The 12117-nt window shown below is 29.2% G+C and overlaps 1 protein-coding gene across 2 annotated transcripts; it reads left to right on the top strand.

The window, feature by feature from the left end:
• The first annotated feature begins 7689 nt into the window (after positions 1-7689).
• On the top strand, positions 7690-10685 carry LOC112718351 (NAC domain-containing protein 92). 2 transcript variants are annotated; one of them, XM_072205402.1, is made up of 3 exons: positions 7690-8008; positions 8595-8884; positions 10000-10685. In XM_072205402.1, exons 1-3 carry the CDS (start codon positions 7867-7869, stop codon positions 10498-10500), a joined length of 933 nt encoding a protein of 310 aa, XP_072061503.1. In that variant the 5' UTR covers positions 7690-7866; the 3' UTR covers positions 10501-10685. The 2 variants fall into 2 exon arrangements, with proteins under 2 accessions (XP_072061503.1, XP_025625914.1); XM_025770129.3 differs by having other exon boundaries at positions 7699-8029.
• The last annotated feature ends 1432 nt before the right edge of the window (positions 10686-12117 follow it).

Consider the following 12117-nt stretch of genomic DNA (forward strand, 5'->3'; position numbering starts at 1 on the left):
TATCTACCATAACACTCTCTTCCAAATAGAAATCCAACTCAGTTTTTGCAACACAGTCTTCAGATGTATCTTCCACAAATTGCAAGTAGATAGAGTTAAATCTTCTCTTTGAAGATCCTTCATCATGTCCAACATTCAAAGTAAAAGCTGAACTATCATTATTTGTTGCTCTTCTTTTAACCCTAACCTTAAGTTGATATTCACTTACTAATTCTTCCATCATTTTCTTTACCTTACTCAGATGATTCTCACTTTGAGATCCATATATTTTAGGAAAAAAAATTTCAATAACTTTATTTTATACCTAGGGTCTAAGATAGCTCCCACAGCCATGACTTCATTAATTTGATTCCAATACTTTTCAAACTTACTAATCATATTTGTTGCCATTCTATGAATCATCTCATTGGGACTAAGCAACCACTCGTTTAAGTTCAATATCATTTCACACACCTTGGGAAAGTATAAATTTGTCGTTGGATATAAAGTGCCAGAGAATAATTCAGTCACACTATAAAAGACTTCTAATTTATCCACAAGTTCATTTGCCATTTCCCACTCATCATCAGATGGTACAACTTTATACAGAGATTCACGATGTCTTAAACGCTCAAAAACTTCTCTATGACAAAGCAGAAGTAAGCATTAGATAAGTTGAATTCCATCTAGTTCTACAATCAAGTGCAAGCTTTCTCCTATAATTAATATTCAATTGCCTACAAGTCTCTTCAAATTTTTCTTTCCTCTTCGGTGTTGCAATCCAAAAAGAAACACTATCTCTGATTTTTTCAATAGAACCATATATTGCATTCATGCCATCTTTCACAATCAAATTCACAATGTGAGCACAACAACGCATGTGAAAAAATTCTCCTCTCTTAATAAAGTTAGACGGTGAAATCTTATCAAGCACAAGATGAATCATAGCATCATTTGTACTACAATTATCAACCGTTAAAGTTGACAATTTTCTATCTATATTCCAATCATACAAGAAATTCACCAAAACATCACTAAGAACTTCAGCAGTATGGGGTGCAGGTACATATGCAAACCTAGAATAATGTAAATATAATAAACAATCATGACATTAAAAATTCAAATATTTAAAAGATGCTAAAAGCATAAATAATACCTTACAAGCCGATTTTGCAAGTTCCAATCATCATCAATAAAGTGAGCTATAATCGCCATATAACCTTTGTTTTGACAATCAGAACTCCACATATCAGTAGTTATAGCAATGCGGCTTGAATTTTCTCCCAACAATTTTAGAAGCATTGCCTTTTCAGCTTCATACATCTTCATAGCATCACTTCTCAGTGTATTTCTTGTATAAAATTTGAACAAAGGTTGAGTCTCAGCCATAAACTCATGAAAACCCTGTTGCTCAACAAACGACATAGGGTGTTCGTCCCTAATAACCCATCTTGTGAGTGCTCGTCGTGCTCCCTCTTGACTAAATGTGAAGTTTCCAACCAAAAGTGAATCCGTTGGCCTTCCCGTTCCTGTCGAACCTGATGATTGCTACACTGTCTTCAATATTGATTGCTTTGGTCTCCTAACAGTACGAATCGGGCAAATTCTAATGTGATCATGCAAGTGCTTAGTTCCTTGCTTCGTGTCACCTCCAATCTTTCTTTCGCAATATTTACATATTGCCTTCCACTTTCCATCTATTTGCTCCCTCCTAAAATGTTTCCAAGCCTCAGAAGTTAATCCTTTCTTGTTAGGACTGTTTTGCACACTTTGGCTAACTTCTTGCCCTCCCTTTTGTGTTTCTTCTTGTCCTTCTTCTTGTGTTCCTTGAACATGTACTTCAATTGCTTGACCCTCATCATCTTGACTTGGTTCTGCCTCATTAGTATTTTCAATAGGAGTCGAGCTTAAACTATCCATCCTATACAGTAAGATTTAATACAGAAACACTAAATTAAAATTCAAATTCAATACATAAACACTAAAACACATAATCAACTCAGAATAAGATCCAAAAAGCATGCATATGAGGGAAGCATTAGATAATTGAAATGCCAATCATAGATTTGCTAATTTGCTTTACCCTGACATAATCATAGATTTGCTAATTTAGAGGCAAAATTTATTCTTTGCTAATTATTCTTTGCTGCCTACATGTTACTTCTATCTCAGGGGTGTTACTGAGTGGAGAAAGTCTCCAAACACAGAAAATAAGATTGCTATCTAGCATTTACATTAAAAAGAACTATAAAATTTAGGTATCACTATAAGTAAGCTATATGTAACACCTTACTAGTCGAGTAGTATATAGTCTGATATACAAACTCATTCTTTTTATTGTGGCTTATTATTGTGTCTTAGTCAGAATCAAATGTTAACATTGTACTATATATGGGCTCCAACAGGCATTTAGATTATCAAGATTAGTCAGATGTTACCTTTTTGATGTTGTACTCCATGTGAAGTGTAACATTATCTTTTGAATATAAGTAACATAAATGTTTGATAGAAATAAAACATTGAAGTGCTCTGTTTTCCATCAGGGAAGAAGATGGAGAATGCTGAATTTTAAAAGAGCATAAGTAACAACAAGTGAAAAGAGAAGAATTATTGTGAAAATGGATTCTTTGGAACTTGAAAGTCTTTGAAAGGATTTGCAAAGAACAGACTTAACCACACATTTGAGTTCAGGTTTTTAGATAAGCCTCTAAATCTATCAGTAACTTTAAATTATAATTAAAAAACGAAAAAACGAGAAGAAGAAAGAACATATAAATGTCTACTTTTTTTTTACTCCTCCCATTTAAGAGTTCTAAGCCAAGACTGAAATTTAAGCGCAATATATTAAGAGACAAGGTATTTAGCCATCCAACTAAAGTTTCAGTTTCAATAAATGTTTATTTGTTTTTTTGTTGGTCAAACAATAAATATGTAATTGAAAACTTATGTTTGAACTACTTGGCTTGTGAGCTCAGCTGCTGGGTTTAAAGGGCTATATAATATAACATTGAAGTGCTCTGTTTTCCATCAGAGAAGGAAAAAAGAAGCAGAACTTGAAGTGTGTGAGATTTGACGTCAATGGTGAATGTCGGGTTCTTTTAATTGCTAACAGAGATATATCAAAAGGGGAGAGACTGTACTATGACTACAATGGATACGAACATGAATATTCAACTGAACATTTTGTCTAAGCAAGCCAACTCCAACCAAGGTCATCATCACCATCAAATTCATGAAAAAAAACAAAAATCTAAAGTGAAATGCCAAAATACAAGAAGAGAAGGGGAGTAGTGAATCTTACCAGGATAAGATAGAATCACAGAAATGGTCGAAGAGGTAGAGATGACGGTGAAGAGAAGAGCGGCGACCGATGCGGAAGAGGGCGAACGGAAGATGGCGCATGGGGCGGTGCAGTGACGATGGTAGTCAGAGGCCGTGACGATGGTGGTCGGAGGTGGCTGGCTGGGACGAGGGAGAGAACGCAGAGGAAGGGCGCAGAGAGGAAGGCGAGGAGCACTGGAGCAGGGTGAGGGAGTTGCAATGCGCGGCGCAGCCGGTGCTCTATGCCTCTGTGGGAAGAAGGGTTTCGCGAAGAGGTGAGGGAGCGGCGCTCTATGCCTTTGTGAATTGGGATTCTGGGAAGAAAGTGAAATTAGGGTTTTCACTTTTTAATATATATATATACAAAGTGAAATGACTAAAAAACCAAAATAAAAACTAAATTCTTAAGGGTATTTAAGTAATTTAATACATTCGGGGATTGTGGGGGAATACGGGGACGGGACGGGGATCCCCGCTCGGATCCCCGCATCTGCTTCGGGGGAATTTTGTCCCCAATCTCCGTCCCCGCAGGAAAAATTCCCCGCCATCGAGGTCCCGTTCTGGGCGTTCCCCGCGGGGATCCCCGCTGCCTGAGGATTTTTGACACCCCTAATTGGAACATGGTGGTGGACTGGTGCGCATGCTTTGTGGGTTATACTTAAATGAGTTTAATTATTTTATTTATTTTTATAGTTTTATTAAATTTATAATTAAATTTTTATATTTTTTTAATTGAATCTCTACATAATTTTTAATTTTATAATTAGATCTTTACCAATATAAAAAATATTAAAATTAATATAATATTTTTTTATAAATTAATAATATTTATAATTAAAAATCTAATTAAATTTTTAACTATTTATTTTAAAAATATATATATAAAAATTTAATTATAAATTTAATAAAAGACAATAATTAAACCTACTTGAATGTCGCTTCAAGGAGGTGTTACGTGGTTTTCACCAGATGCATTATACTTAGATAGTATGAAAATCAAAAAATGGATGAGAATGTAAATTCCCATTTAGCATTATATGATATTAGGATACTTACCTTTAGTCGATTTTGGGATTTTGAAAACAATGACATGCAGTATGACTTTATTTGCATCAAATAATTAAAGAGAAATATCAAATAAACATGCAAAGTAAACTTTGAACTTATTATCATATATTTTATTTCCCTTAACCAATAATAATAATCTCCCACATATGTATTGAGTACAAATCGAAGGGATATAAACTGAGAGTCTTCTCTATTTTTATCCTAAAAAGCTTATAAATCATCCTTTTTTATTGAAGAATCACTTCAATTATTTTGTCTTTTAGAATCATTTTCTATCGGTTCTTTTACTTAGAATCCTTTTAGAGCTAGAATTCTTTTTTACAGAGCTTCTTGATCTACCTCCGATCCAAAGTACGGTGTTGCTGTCTCTTTCCGTACAGAATTTCGTAAAAGAATGAGAAAATCAATAAATAAATTAAAGTAGTTTGAGAGAAAAAAAATTTGGTTAGACTAAATTACAAAAATAATTTATTTATCTAACATTAAAAATTTTTAAATAAATTTAAACTAGGATGCTACTTGACTAAAATGAGTTTGATTGCATTGCTATAGAATTTTCTCTCAATTTGAAATTTAAACCTCCCACTTATTTAAAATTAAAATTTAAACTTTGATTAAAGGAAGAGCGGGTGTTACACATTTCATTTTTTACATAAATTTATTTTTTATGTACCGGATTAAAGAAGTTTATACATACATATATACATGTATATAAGAGTAAAAGTGAGTTAAGTCAGTTCAAGTTCGACTCCTTAATAGTTTGATAAGCCGAACTCGTGAATTGGTGAGTTGAATTTGAGCTTAAAATTGAGCTCATAAATTAAATGAGTTAGGTATGAACTTGGATAAGTTCAACTCATTAATTAACTCGTGAGTTGGTTTGATTATATATATATATAATATAATATAATTTTTTATATATATTAATGTTTTTAATTATTTAAAATTTTATAGTCTTTTTATATATATTTTTAACGTAAGATATAAATAAAAAATTTATAATTGATCGATAGACAATATATAAAATTGATCTTTTCTTAATATATATAAGTTACAATTTATTGATATAGAATTATAGACTATGTTCCTATTATTTGAGCCAGCTCGTGAACTTTTGTTGAGTCGAACTTGAACTTACAAAATAAGTTCGATTGTTAATGAGTCGAGTTATAAGTCAAGCTTAATTTTTGAGAACTGAGCTTGAGTTTAGTCTAACTCGACTCATCTTGACTCACTTCTAATCATATATATATATATATAAAACTCATTTTTATATTTATCGAACGAATAATTATTTTAAAAATAAATATAAATACTATATTAAGTATTTAATATATTTATACATAAAAATTAGATTATTTCTCCATTTGTTTGTTAACCAACTTCTTCTATGAAACTTCCCACATTGTTCCAAACTATAACACACTTCTTTTTCTTTAATTTTGTTATTCATTTAACGTAATTTATTTGTACTTAAATTATAATTTCAACATGCATATTGACCATGCTTCTGGATAAGGTTGATCTGGACCAATTTTTCTCCTGAGAAAAAAGTTGGTTATATATATATAACATGCTAGAGGTGTGTTCTTATTTTATTTATTTATTTATTTTGATGAAAAGAGTGAGGTTTTTCGTCTGTTGTGGATAAATATCAACAGTACACAATTATTAAAGTGTAAAGCAATGAATGGGTTGGAGGTAACTCCTTTTTTCTTTTAGTTAGGGGGATCGGATTCTATCCGCATATCCGCAGTGTTTATTTGAATTTGATCCGAAAATTGTGGATATGGATTTGATTTGTAAGGCTATCGGATCAGATCGGATCATATTCGCACAATAATTGGATCAGATTGCGGATTTTGTGTAAGTATCCACATATCCGATTCGCATATCCGTGTATCCGCAAAAATAAAAAATAAAAAAATAAATATTCTTTTTATGTTTTATTTCAACTAATAATTATCATATATGTTGTATTATTTTAATTTATTATTTAAGAAAAGTATGTTTAATATTATTTTAAGAGTAAACGTATTTTAAAAAATAAAAAAATTAATTTTATTGATATTTTTTAATAAAAATAAGTTTTTAAAAATATTTTTGTATTTTGCGGATATATCTGATATCCGATCCGTAAATGTGCGGATCGGATCCTAACTAAAAAAACTACGGATATTGAATCCAATTCGATATGATGATTTTAGTGCAGATTTGATCGAAATTTTGGCCATATTCAATTCGCGTTAACCCTTACTTTTAGCGTTAAAATTAAAAAAAAAAACAATAATATGTACACTAAAAAATTAATATGTAATATGTACACATCATATGTATGGTCAACTTTTATGAAAGTACAATGCGAGAGTAAAAACTTCATATTTTAAAAAAATTATGTTATGGGATAATATTAAAATTTATGTAAAAATTTAAAATTTCATTATTATATGCTGTTTATATTTTCTAAAATAGATTTTTATTGTAAGGTATATGAATGGAGAGCACAGGATATCAACAGGGACATGTATAATAATAATCTAGGATTTACGGATATTGGTATATATACGGGACACGATATGATACGAAATACATAATACATGAATTTAAAATTTTTATAAAACATAAGATATATTATATGTAAAAGATATAAAGTATTTTTTAACTAAATTATAATTATATTTTAATATTTTATTGATATTAAAATATAAATTAATTTTTTAATTATATAAAATATTTAAACTATTTTTTATTTTAATAATTAATAATATATACTATTTTTAAATTATTCATCGAATACATGTTAAAAATAAGATATGACATGCTGACACATGATGAAATTTAGGTATGTTTAAATGTGTCTAAAAAAATTTTGTTCCTTATTAAAACGCGGTTAGGTATATAAAATATGCATATCGGACGAGTGTCGATGAGTATCGTATTCGAAACGTATCCGACATACGAACACGATAAATCAAAGAAGTATCCAGGAAAAAAATAATAACAAAAAAAATTAAAATAAAATAGAGAAGTAGCTATGTATAAGTTAGTGAATCATTGTTTGAGTCAAGAAGTAAAAGGATAATTACTAGAGATATGTATGCACAAAAACACAAGGGATGTAAACAGTTACGTGAAAGGCTGTCTAATTAATTGGGTGAAGTGTTCTTGGTCAAGTTTTCAGTTTTGGATATCAAAACTTAATTTATCCCATAAAAGTAATAAAGACACAAACCTAAAATATAAAAAGCATGAAACTTCCCAATAGTTTTTCTATCTATAACTATAAAGCCAAGGTTCTCTGAACTATGCACCCAATTTTTCAAATATATATATAAAATCCACTATTTATAACCATTTAATAAGAACAACATCTTCATTCAACTCTACTCCTTCCATTATTCTCTCTCTCTCTTTTTCCTTCTTTTCAGTTACATAACAATTTAATACATCAATTATTTTATCATCAAGACCAATAATAATAGAAATAATAACATAGAAATGAATACAAAGATTGAACTGCCACCAGGTTTCAGGTTTCATCCAACAGATGAAGAGCTCATAACTCACTACCTCTCTCAGAAGGTTGTTGCTAGCTGCTTCTATGCAACTGCCATTATTGGAGAGGCTGATTTCAACAAGTGTGAGCCTTGGGATTTACCTTGTCAGTATCTCAATTGTTATTTTCCCTTTCAGAAATAAATTGGGTTTTCATTTCATTCTCTTTTTATTATGTGCCTTTGAAATAAATATATTTTAAAAATATTCATTATTATTCAATCATTCTTTTTTTAATGTAAATTTTAATATTATAAATGAGATTAACTAGTTCTGAATATTTAAATAACATGTAAATGACTTTTTCATGAAAATTTTTTAAATGCCTATTTAAGTAGAAAATATGTATAACAAGTAACTTTTTGTTTATGGCATTATATTTTTTAGTTATAAACTACCGCCAATAGTTACTGGAAATTACTGTAAATTTCTTTCTGTGTCTTAAAAGATGATGTTTAAAATGCTGATAATCTATTTTGCAACGGTTTAAAATCGTCGTAAAATATTTAAAAAATTGTTGTTATGCAGCGTGTCTTTTATAGTGTATAATTAAATATATGTAGAAATATATTTTTTAATGATATTATTTTTTATTTAGCGTTGTTTGTTTGATTTATTTTGAGTTCAAAATTTGTGATTTTTATTTATTATTTTAATTATTTTGAATGAAGGGAGGGGCAAAATGGGAGAAAAAGAATGGTATTTTTTCTGTTTGAAGGACAAAAAATACCCAACAGGTGAAAGGACAAATAGAGCCACTGGTGCTGGGTACTGGAAGGCCACAGGAAAAGACAGAGAGATATACAATGCAAAAGCAAAAGCACTTATTGGGATGAAGAAAACACTTGTTTTCTACAAAGGAAGAGCTCCAAATGGTGAAAAGACAAATTGGGTCATGCATGAATATAGGTTGGAAGGCGATAATAAACCTTCTATATACAATCTTCCCAAAACAACCAAGGTAATTAGAGTTCAATCAGTATGCATCAGCCATGTCAGAAAAAAAATATATTATATTGTCATTTAATTTGATGCATGTATTTATAACTTTTGAATTAGTATTACATTAATATTTTTTGATGGAGTAGTTATTTTTGTCGATATAAACGTATTTGGACATAAAAAGTATGAATACACGTGTTGTATATACGTGACATTTAACAAAAAAAAAAAAAGAAAACTATAAAAGTACATTTTTAGTATGAATAATATTAAGTCATTAAACTTTTTTTAGCTAACAACAGTTAATTTTTTTAAAATTATTCTATTTATCTTAAATTTTAGACCTTAAATCATAAATTTTTAATTTAAATTATAAATTATAAATTTAAATATTAAAATTGGCTAATTAAATTTATTTTTTATTTTTTTTGTATATAATGTGATTTGGTTCTGTTTTTTGTTTAAATTAATTTAAAATTATGTTATTTTAGTTAAATTTTGTTTATTTTAAAATTTTGTTCAAAATTATTTAAATATGTATTTTAAGTTATTAAGTTAATTATTTAGACTATTTAAATGTTTATTTTTTATTTAATATCACTTATTAGATTATGTTAATGATAAATTTGACATAAAATGTATTTTATTAGTTGAGAAATATATTTTGTAAAATTTATGTATATATATAACTACTTATTTGTACCTTTTTATTTTCTAAAATTTTTGTACTCTGTATATATCAATCATATTAAATATATATTAAAATTAATTATTATTATAAAATATATATTATATAATATAAAATATATATTAAATATAATTTAAATAACACATCTATTTATACACAAAATATATGATAACTTTTGGTGTATACATATCCGGATACCTATATATTCATGCAACTTTCGTTCATTTTTACACTATTAATTTTATACATGCATATGTATGGCTTATTTTTTAGATAGTTAATAATTGAGTTAACATTTATATATACTGATATAATAATAATACATAACTGAATATCTATATAAAATAAAATATTTAACATTAACAATTCATGCAAATTAATTTGATTTGAATTTAGTATTTGTTAACATGGTTCCTTTATTTTCTATTTTTATTTTTACATTTCAGAAAGAGTGGGCTTTGTGCAGAGTTCTACACAAAAGTGAAAAGAAAGTAATGCATGTTCCACAACCACAGGGATTGGTTGAGTTCAGCTCTTATGAAAATAAGGAACTTCCCCAATTGATGGATTCTTCACAAGTAACATTCTTTTCATCAGACCCAAATAATCAAAGTGAGGATCCAAATCCAATCACACGTGATGATGATAATAATAATAATGATGACATCATAGTTGATAGCATTGAAACTCCTTTCTTGGAACAACAACCACCTTATTATTCTTCATCCTATGATTCTTCAGATTTAGACACCCTTAACCCTGCCACATGGGATATTTCCGAAAATGCCCCTACAAGTAATGCGTCTAAGGAGACGGACTTTGATGCTGACATGTTCTCTTTGATGTACAACAATAGAGAAGTGTTCCAAACATCATTTGAGAATCAGGAATATTATGCATATGATTCTATGGGACATGTGGACAATGGTTCCCTATGGAATTTTTAGAGAATTAGGATTATGATTAGAATTGGTTTAATTTTTCTAATAATTTCAACTTATTAAGGTTAACTCAGTTGATTAGGATAACATAGTTTAGCTTCCTTCTTCTGTCTTTAGATCTTGGGCTTGAACCCATTTGTAATAAAAAGAAAAAATTATATATTAACTGATAGTTGTTTGCAAAGCATAAATTTGCCACGTCCTCAGTTAAAGTTACAAAATCGACAGTAAAATCTTTTTTATTTAGAAAAGTCTAGGACTACAGTAATTTTATTAAATTCTGGTCAGCATATAACTAGCAAAACAAAAATGAATAATTTTATATCATTGAATAAAATTTTACACTATTAAAAATATTATTGATAACTACTTAATAACTACAAATTACAAAAGTTATTGGCCCTAACACTCCTTAACACTACTCTAATTTTTTGCTAAGGCAGGTATTGTAGTGCCAAAGCTATTTGCATATATATATTTTCTTGTCTTACATAAAATACATACTCATACTGTCATACACACACTACTATAGGTTTTATATTTTCCTTTCTGAGTTTAACTCGGAATTCGAACCTGGTGCAACTTTCTTGGCAGCCAACAAATCTTCCACTATATCATTGCCTTAACTGCATATGGTCTTTACTCTTTTTTTTTTTCTGTTAAAATGAATTAGACAATCTCTAATATTAGATATTACAATATTATAATACTCACACATACTAAACACTTATACACATAATATCAAGAATTCTCATTTACTATTGACTTCACCCAAATCTCAATACTAGGTGCACCTATTATAAGACAAAGAACTTTACTACTAAACCAATGCCTTGCATGCAGGTCTTTAGTTAGACTTTTTTTTCATCTTGTCTTTAGTTTGAGTTTGGTTGCTGATAAAAAAAAGAAAGATGGTGGAATTAAACTTGGGCCATTTATGAGCCCATTCTCTAGAATAAATAGAAATTAGTCCAAAACTACTTTGACAAGAAAAAAGTCATAGTTTGACGAAAAACAATAATACATAACAAGATTCCAACAAAAATGATAATGGTAAATCAAGCTAGATTGGTCTAGTAGTTTTCTAAAAGAGACACAGATATTTGCGGTCGTTTTTTTGTAATTAGCGACGATTTTAAACCGCCACAAAAACCAATTCTAGTGGTTGAGCAAACCGCCTTGGTTAGTGGCGCGAGCAATTGTTTTCGCGGCGGTTTTCAGCAACCGTATATAACTGCCGTTGATAATTTGGCGGCGGTTCAAAAGCGCTGCGATATGGGATTGTTAGCATTGACCACATGTTTACCAGCAGTTGAATAACCGCTGCTATTTGAAGCGTTTTTGCCAATTTTTTGTGGCGGTTTCCAATATGCCGCAATTGTTGCAACATAATTTTTAAACTTGTTTTTCGTGGTTTGAAAACCGCTGCTAATTTCAGTATAAAGTACTTCAAAAAATTTGAATTTTGATTTAAAAATTGCAACTATTTTTTAAATATATTATAGGTATATTTTTGACACTTTTTGGATTTTTTTAATATTACAAATCTTATTATTTGTCATCTAAAAATCTAAATTGATGGAAAAAAATATAACTACAAAATAAATTAATATATTTATAAAA

The sequence above is a fragment of the Arachis hypogaea genome, chromosome 10, assembly GCF_003086295.3.
Source record: "Arachis hypogaea cultivar Tifrunner chromosome 10, arahy.Tifrunner.gnm2.J5K5, whole genome shotgun sequence".
NCBI lineage: Eukaryota > Viridiplantae > Streptophyta > Magnoliopsida > Fabales > Fabaceae > Arachis > Arachis hypogaea.

What these genes read in the sequence shown, in the direction of transcription:
- LOC112718351 (XM_025770129.3), top strand. Translation starts at nt 7,867, where the DNA reads ATGAATACAAAGATTGAACTGCCACCAGGTTTCAGGTTTCATCCAACA. An exon ending in TGAGCCTTGGGATTTACCTT is followed by an intron (nt 8,030 to 8,594) that starts GTCAGTATCTCA and finishes TTTTGAATGAAG; the next exon opens with GGAGGGGCAAAATGGGAGAA. An exon ending in ATCTTCCCAAAACAACCAAG is followed by an intron (nt 8,885 to 9,999) that starts GTAATTAGAGTT and finishes TTTACATTTCAG; the next exon opens with AAAGAGTGGGCTTTGTGCAG.